General features: G+C 46.2%; 1 protein-coding gene across 2 annotated transcripts in view; it reads left to right on the forward strand.

Annotated features, from left to right (window-relative positions):
* SRGAP1 (SLIT-ROBO Rho GTPase activating protein 1) overlaps positions 1-7,310 on the forward strand; it is a 149,574-nt gene extending 142,264 nt beyond the window's left edge. For both annotated transcript variants that reach the window (XM_021385062.1, XM_021385063.1), the window contains exons 19-22: positions 908-1,088; positions 1,690-1,824; positions 1,951-2,296; positions 4,343-7,310. In XM_021385062.1, coding sequence (XP_021240737.1) covers positions 908-1,088; positions 1,690-1,824; positions 1,951-2,296; positions 4,343-4,720 — 1,040 coding nt within the window. In that variant the 3' untranslated portion in view covers positions 4,721-7,310. The remainder of the gene's footprint in view (positions 1-907; positions 1,089-1,689; positions 1,825-1,950; positions 2,297-4,342) is intronic.

Below are 8,621 nucleotides of genomic sequence, written 5' to 3' on the forward strand. Positions count from 1 at the left end.
TGCAGTGTCATTCTGAATTCTGAATACTGAAGGAGGAAACTGTTTAGGTTTTTTGTTCTTTAAACCAGGCTTTTAGAGATAGTAATATTTTATTAATTAGCTTGTAGCAGAGTGGCTTTTTCACACTGTGCGGGGATTAGCTGAGAATGCTCTAACCAGTGTTTGCCTTCAGAAAATACCAAACGCCCTGGCAGAAACCAGGGGAACTTGGGATGCTGGAGCAGCTGGAGCTGCCTGGGGCAGCTTCCAGCCACATGGGGACTGCCCTGCAGAGCACTCCTCTTCAGGCGGTGTAGAGCTGCTTGCGTTACTCAACAGGGTGTCAAGAGAAGCTAATGCAGATCCGACTACTAAGCTTCAGCGTGTCTCATAGTTTTGAGATGTAAAAGCCTTCAAGAGAGCCCGCCCTAGCACTGCATCCCTACTCACACAGAAGGAAATCCTGTCTTCCTTTGTTTGCTGCTGCAGATGTTAAGGGCATTCTCATTGTCTTTATCACACTGCCTTCTCAGATCTCTGATTATTCAGTTTGTTCATCTTACATTCAGAGGTCCTCACTGCCTTGCCTCCATCCCACACCCGGCCATGAAAGAGCCCTTCCGCTGTAGGCTGAGCCCTCTCTGCCAGCAGCAGCTATTGTGCCATTTGAGTCTGCTGTTATGTTTTCTGCAGCTTCCAAAGCAACCCACATGTTTCATGCTTTGGGCACAAATTGATTGTGTTTCTTTGTAAGGGAGTGTCCCTTACGGTGACTGCTTGAAGTCTGCCTTAGCTCAGCTGGTCTCTGTCAGCTCTGCTCAATAAGAGTGAGCATGAAGAAAGTGCAATAAGTGGGTTTGATGAAGCCAAAATGCACAGACAGGCCTTCCTGGAATCTGATAATCACTCTTTTTCCCTCCCTACCCAGAGTGCGAGCCCATAGAAGCTATAGCCAAGTTTGACTACATTGGAAGATCTGCACGAGAGCTCTCTTTCAAAAAAGGAGCTTCCCTTCTCCTGTATCATCGAGCATCTGAAGACTGGTGGGAAGGAAGGCACAATGGAATCGATGGCCTTGTCCCTCACCAGTACATAGTGGTGCAAGATATGTAAGCAGCATCTTGTGTGACAGGGCTCTTGGTGGGGTGTAAAAGCATACTGAAGCAATTAACAAGTAATTTCCAAATGGGACAGTGCTTTGAAGGCTCAGATAAGGTAAACACTTGCCGTCTAAGCAACATCGCTCTGTCTTTACTACCTCAAATTGGTAGCTCTTAATCAAAAGCCACTGCTTGGCTAACCAACTTTGTTTGTGGGTGTGTTCACAGTACATTAAGAGACGGGTGCTACTGCACCTGTTTTAATGTGACTATCTCTTTCTAGCAATTGCTGACAGTTAACTTGAGAATAGCAAGGGGTGGAGAAAAGCAGCGTTGAGCTCTTGTCTTATAGTATTAAGCGTGTGCTTTGCCAAGGATGAGAAAGTTGTTTACAGAAAGGTTACGTGCAAACAGAAATGTAAAGAGCTCAGTAATCAGAAGGATTGATTGTAAGTGATTTTTGGAGACGTGGAGGGGCTGCAGTGCATTATAACATGCTAGCTCTTCTTAAGGGAATTACTTAAAGGGGATTAACACCTGGGAGTGCCAAGATGCTCTTTGTCACACCTGATTCACTGACCTCTAATCTCACCATGTGTGTTCTGCCCAGGGATGATACTTTCTCTGATACACTGAGCCAAAAAGCAGACAGTGAGGCCAGCAGCGGACCTGTAACTGAGGACAAGTCATCATCAAAGGACATGAATTCTCCCACAGATCGTCATTCTGATGTGTATTTAGGAAGGTAAGCTTGAGCGTAACAGGTTTTCACTAGTACTGCTCACAGCTCAGGTGATACAGCAGTTACTTCTTCACATGTTTATGGTGGGTCACTGCAACTTGTACTGTGACCACTTCTTCATTCACGCAGGCAAAGAAAGAGATCAGAACCTCCGCCTCCTCTAAGACGCCCCGGCAGAAGCAGTGATGGTCACTGCCCAGTACACCCACCTCACCCTCTCTCCAATTCATCCGTGGAGCTGGGATCCCCCAACCTGGCAACTCACTGCAGTCCCAGAGCCCTCCTTCAAAACCGCAACCTCAATGCAGACAGCCCTGAAAGGAGGCGTAGGCCTGGGCACGGCAGTCTCACCAACATCAGTAGGCACGATTCTCTGAAGAAGATCGATAGCCCTCCAATCAGAAGATCCACATCGTCTGGTCAGTACACAGGTTTCAATGACCATAAGCCACTGGACCCGGAGTCAATAGCTCAGGTTTGTGCCTTTTTTTTCCCCACTCATTCTGCTTTTAATAGGGGCAAATCTCAGTGAACAGCATAGCGCTGGAGGTTGTACCCTAGTACGAGTGTGCGGGAGAATATCCTACTTAGCTTTCTAAACAGTGCATGTAAAGGAAGATGTATTAAGAGATCCTGGATGGAGAAGCACAAGGGGAATAGATGTTGCAGAAGCAATAAAAAGAAATAATTTCCTGTTACACCGTAACGGAATTGCCTCTGCCACACACTCCGCTAGGATAATAAATGATTGCAATGGTTACATAAGTCTCTGTGCTCTGATGAAGGCAGGCCTAATCTAACATGCATGTAATTAGTGTTCAATTATTTCTGACTATAATGGTATGCAGAAAAAGTGCTTTGACTGGCTAGTAGCGGCCTTTGCCATTCAAAGCACAGATTTACATTCCAGAGTCTTGTGAACTGTTAATCATATTCAGCTTTCATATAGATCATATGTGGTTCATGCAGTACGATTATTTGGTGCTCGTAGTTGTTCCTGAGAACATGAAACAGTAAGTTGCACCAGTGTAAATCCTGGGCTATATGGTCCTCATAAGAACCCCGTCTGATTCCTGTCAGTGAAGTGATGAGAAGGGTGGAACAGGGAGCACTTGATCATCACATTGGTCATTGTGGAAGCAGGAAGAAATGCTTTACTGTGAGGGTGGTGAGACACTGGAACAGGTTGCCCAGAGAGGTTGTGGATGCCTCCTCCCTGGGAGCATTCAAGGCCAGGCGGGATCGAAATTTGAGCAACCTGTTCTAGAGAGAGGTGTCCCTGCTTGTAGCAGGGGGTTGGAACTGGATGATCTTAAAGGTCCCTCCCAACCCAAACCATTCTATGATTCTACAATTGTGCAAAACTGGTAACTGGGAGCTCTTGAACAGATTGATACTTGTGTCTTCAAAACTCAGGTTTTGTCTAGATAGTATAACATGATTACTGGGGGCACCCTGAGGGTACAGTATGATTGCAGAAGTATTTTCCAATAACACTGGCACTCATCTGTTAAAATTTCATATACTGACGATGCTTGCTTTCAAACTCTGATTCCAACAAGGGACACAAGGGACTGTCGTGGTTGGGTCAGAAAGCTGAGCCACCGCTAGACAGTTAGAAAATCTAAATGTTGTTACTGTTTTGTTTTACTCTGTTTATTTGCTTTTCTTGAACCACACATGGTGCTGTTTGGCTCAAGCTCTCACTTTTCATGCCTAGACTAGTGATAATTTGGCAGTGGAAGAACCGGAACTTTGGCTTAACCTGCATGAAAGTTCTTGTGAGTAAGCAAGGAACATTAGATATTTAACCTCAGTTCTATCTCAGTACCACTGAAAAGTAATAAAGCAGTGCTGGTGCTTTCTTTAAATATTTGTGATGGAAAACCTAATAGAAGAAAATCGTTTCTAAGATAAGCTCATGGAACAATGATGTCTTGTAGTTTTTCTGCTGGAAATTTAGCTCAGAGAAACAGGAGAGAAGAGCTGACAGACATGCAAGCACGACTTCCTTACAAAATGTGGCTCATAATCCCTGTGAGGCAGTATCCGTCCTGAACACCTGAGGGATGAGGGTTGCAGTCAACTAAGAGCCAGCAAACAGGACAAAATCTAAACAGCTGCGGTTACCCCAGAGATGCCAGAAATCTCCCCAGTTAAATAAAAATGCCGTGAAGCAAATATTCATTGTCCTAACTATCACCTAATAAAATTATTTCCAGGTTTTGGCTCAATTGATTTTTTTAACAGTTTAGATGGATTTTGACTAATGTCGTGTAAGCAGGTTAAATTCTATGATAAGTTAAACATTTGCAATGTTCAGCCAAAGCTGCAGTCTTTGTCAGTTGTAACATCTCTCAAATAAATCTGCTGCAAATTGGCTTTAGCACTCTTAGTACTCATTAGAGAGAGGATGGTCGGCCAGTTAATTCATGTGTTTTCCACCCCTCCCTGGTCATCCTGCTCTGTGGGTTCAGTAGCAGTTCCAGTGACGTGCCACTCTCTCTGTGCTCTGACCCAGGACATTGAGGAGACGATGAACACGGCGCTGAACGAGCTCCGTGAGCTGGAGCGGCAGAGCTCCGCCAAGCACGCCCCGGACGTCGTGCTGGACACCTTGGAACAGATGAAGAACAGCCCCACCCCTGCCACCTCCACAGAGTCACTGAGCCCTCTCCATAGTGTGGTTTTACGGAGCTCTGAGCCTCAGATTCGCCGTAGCACTAGTTCTTCCAGTGACACCATGAGTACTTTCAAGCCCATGGTGGCCCCTAGAATGGGAGTGCAGCTGAAGCCTCCTGCTCTTAGGCCAAAACCTATTGTTCTTCCAAAAACAAACCCTAGCATAGGGCCTTCCCCTCCTTCCCAGGGTCCAGCAGACAAATCTTGCACAATGTAGAAGCTCAGCCACCCACAGTGCCCGGCTGGAGTATGCTAGGGAAAGAAATGGATTAACGATAGAAGTCAGGGCTCCATAACATCATTTGTTCATGTTTATAACTGGAGAGGCTTTGTTTTTCAGTGTTTTTGAATGTATTGTCTGAAAGTAGCTACATTAACATGGGCATTTGTATTTTGTATGGTTTCAATTAAAAGAAAAACTGGACAATTGTGCATCATTTTAAAAGAAAACAAACGTAGACTTACTTGAAAACTTGATGCTGCACTGTTTGTAATAAAATCAACACGGATCACAAACAGCTTGCCACGTTGTACCATATTTCACAGTCTTACTGTAACTATGTAATAACAGATCCTGCACAAAAGTAAGGGGCAGGGAGGGGGGTATCGGGGAGGTGGAACCTCTCATTTCCGGGTCACCAAACCAATTCTCAAGCAAGTTAGGAAGAGCTGAAATATAGCATGTGAGGGTTAAGTGTCTGTGTGGAATGTCTAAGTCATCTCAGGCCACAGTTCTTATTTAAGACACACACGAAGAAAAAAAGCTACCGCAGCTCTCACAATTGGCACCAGTTTTTAGCTTTCTTGTTGTCAGTCTCACTTTGGGACAGGTGCTGAATAGATCTGGAGATCACATTGCTCTGCTCTCACTGATAAAAAGCGGCATCCCCAGTCACAGCTAACGCATCTCCAGATAACGTGAAGAAACTCCTCTCGCCACAAACCTAGACCTCCATTCCCCGATACGGCATTTTTCACAAAAGCTAACTTCATTTAAAGTCGCTAGTCGGGCGAGCCAGGCTCTCGGGAGCGTGTGACTCTGTTGGTCCATTTGGCAGGCTGGTAAAGGTTAAAAGGATCAGCTACGCAGTCGTTCAGCAAAGTATCCCATTGACTTTATTGCTCAGTGGCCGATTAAAAACATGATTTGAGCTGCAGCAGTCAGGGTTTGAGCTGCCCCAGTGCTGCTGGTTGTCTCACAGCGCTGTGCTGACTGTAGCCCCAAAGGGCGCTCTGTGGGCAGGCTGCCCCCCCAGCAGGGCTGGGGTCACCCACAGGACAGGCAGCTCTACCACCTGGATTCAACCTGACTCAGGTTTGCCATAACCACTTTTTCCTCTCTTGTTTTTTTTTACGGCAGAAATCAGTACCTTTCTTATGCCTCTGTGTGAGTGAAGACTGTCAGCTTTGCTTAGCACTCTGTTGTTGAGCTTTGCTCCACGTGAACTAAATGTACGGCTGCTCAGCACATTGCAGCAGTAAGCCATCGTATGATTTCTGTGAATAAGATTTTCAACATCCAACCCATAAGCTAAATTTTGGTGAAGGGGATGGGGAAAAAAAGAATCCATAGTAGTTCAGCTATGGGAGTAAAACGGGCTAGATCTCCTTCCACACGTTATTTAAGATCTCGCCGGTAGAAAGCTTTAAGTTGCCCCATTCACTACACATAATTCAGCCTGGGAGAGGAAGAGCGGTGACAGCTTTTGATAGAGACAGTTACTGAGGTGGTGTAATTTAGGAGCAACTTACTTCTGCCATGATTTACACTCTGCAGAGAGACAATGCAAAGCCCTAGAGAAAAGCATCCCATTAAAAGCATTGGAGAGCTCACCCACCTGGGCTCTCCCACCACTCCCGCTATGTGCAAACTCACCATCAGCCCCACTGCAGGCTGTCCTCGGTCCCGGTGAGAGGCAAAGTCCGGATCCCCAGAGCACAGCGCCAGCAGTGGCTCCCCAGCCCAGTTAGTGCTGCTCTCTGGGGTCTGCGCATTCCTCCAGGAGCAGGAGATAAGTGCCAGAGGTTCCTCAGTTTACTAGAAACAGTGAAGCAAACTGGAATTCCAGCTGTCATTGACATGCAGTTGTAGTCTAGCATTCTTAAAATAACCTACCTGGCATAATTGAGATGGATATCTGTATCTTTAAATTGCATAGGGAATTTTGTATGTTTAAATAACTGTACTGAACTCCATAATGCTTATATTAGAAATTGTTTAGCAAAAGAAAATATTAGAAACAGTGCATTTAGTGAATGCATCCACTTAGTGCATTCACGCAGTTAAATGTGTAGTTCGATGGTAATTATAGATACTTAAAAGTATAGTAAGTGGATATGTAACAGGAAAGACTGCTACAACTACAGACGTACTAAAGGGTAACTCCTGCACACCTAATTGAGTCAGTATTGTCCTTTACTGTCAAGTTTGATGAATTGCAGTACTGGTAGCTTCCTGCTTGTTGACTGTTACCTACTTGTGTCAATGTACATCTGTAGTATGTACATGTGAAAGTGCCTTTAAATTTTAGAGGAGCTTTAGCCTTGCTCTTGTACTGTTGCATTTCCATTGCATCCTTCCCTGTTCGTGTATGGCCGCATTCCCATTGCATTCCTTCCATTCTCGAAGAACAAACAAAAACATGGATACTTCACAGTTCTGGAAGAGAAATGCACTGTTAATCTGTTGTGACAATGCACTTTTATGTATAGTACTGTACATTTTGGCATGTACCATTACAAGCTTCAGTATACATTCAGGTTTGTTCCTCATAGTGTATCTTTATAATAAAGAAGATAGTTCTGTCTGTGTGTGTAGTTTTGATGGGTCAACCTCCATACCGTCTAGCGTGGATTTCTCATTTACCCTTACCTTCCCTATGAGAGAATAACCAGCATTTCTTCGCCACCCACACTCACCCTGCATCAGATCACCGTCCTGGCCTGAAGCAACACCAGTTCCCAGACAGGATGCTCTCTAATTAACGAGTACCATCCCCATACGCTCACCAAAGTCCCTCCGACTTATGCTGGTTTCTGGGGGAGAAAAGCCATTTTGAAAAAAGCATTTTGAATGCTTGCTTAAACCCAAGTGAGTGAGGGGAGCCATCCCAGGTTGTGGGAGCCGTCCTGCTCTGTGACCAGGCCTGTGGGCAGGAGCAGCGGTGCTGGGGACCGCTGTTCACAGCACCACTTTCTGTGCAGGTGCTGGAAACCCACAGGAACCCTTCTCGGTGGGCCCATCCATCAGCTTGCAGTGCCAGCCTCTGTGTTCCAGCGCCCAGTGACCTAATTTAGGCATTTCTTCTCGTTCTCTGCCTCACAAAAGCCGGCTCAGAGCTGCAGGAAGGGCCGGCACAGGTCATCCCTCACTCGGGGCCCTGCATAGCCCAGAGGAAGCGTAACCTAATTCCTGCAGTCAGCTGCTGCAGAGAGAGGCTTCTGTGGCAGCTTTCAACCTATTTTAAAACAAAAGGGAAATCACGAGATGAGGAGTACCCTTCCCTTGTTTAACTTGATGCTGAAGCCCTGGAGCCGCACCGCTCCGCGTTGCTATTTGCTCACAGGCCTTGCAGTGAAAGCAGGCCTTGCCTTCACGGGGCAGCTGGGAGGTTAGCAGGATGGGAGCTGCTGACCCTACAGTGCTTAGCAAAGCAGTGGGGGTTGTTGTGCTGAGAAAAGTCTGTTAACGGGGCAGAAAATGAGCAGCGGTGGAAGTGGTACGTTCAGCTCGCTGATCACCTATGAAAGCAACGGCTTCGAGTTGCAGGCAGCTCCAGGCACAGCTGCCCCTAGTGGCACAAACCTCTCCTCAGCCCCGGGGGCTCAGGAACAGCTGGAAACGTCACAGTTTTCCCGGTGTCCTTGGTAGGGTGTGGAGCTTGTTGCCTTGTGGCCCACAGAGCACAGCCCTGCGTTGGAGAGCCACTGCTCAGAGGGATGAGCCCTTCTTTGGTCCAGATGGTGTTGATCCATGGAGAACAACTTGAGACCAGACCAAGTGTCAACCAGCAATGCTGCAGGAAAGTACCATTCTTTCGTTAGGAATATTACTTTTTCTATGAAATTAAAGAAACTTTAATTTTGCCTAAGTTAGAGTGCTTGACCAAGGAATGCTG

This window comes from Numida meleagris, chromosome 1 (assembly GCF_002078875.1).
Source record: "Numida meleagris isolate 19003 breed g44 Domestic line chromosome 1, NumMel1.0, whole genome shotgun sequence".
In the NCBI taxonomy this organism is placed as follows: Eukaryota; Metazoa; Chordata; class Aves; order Galliformes; family Numididae; genus Numida; species Numida meleagris.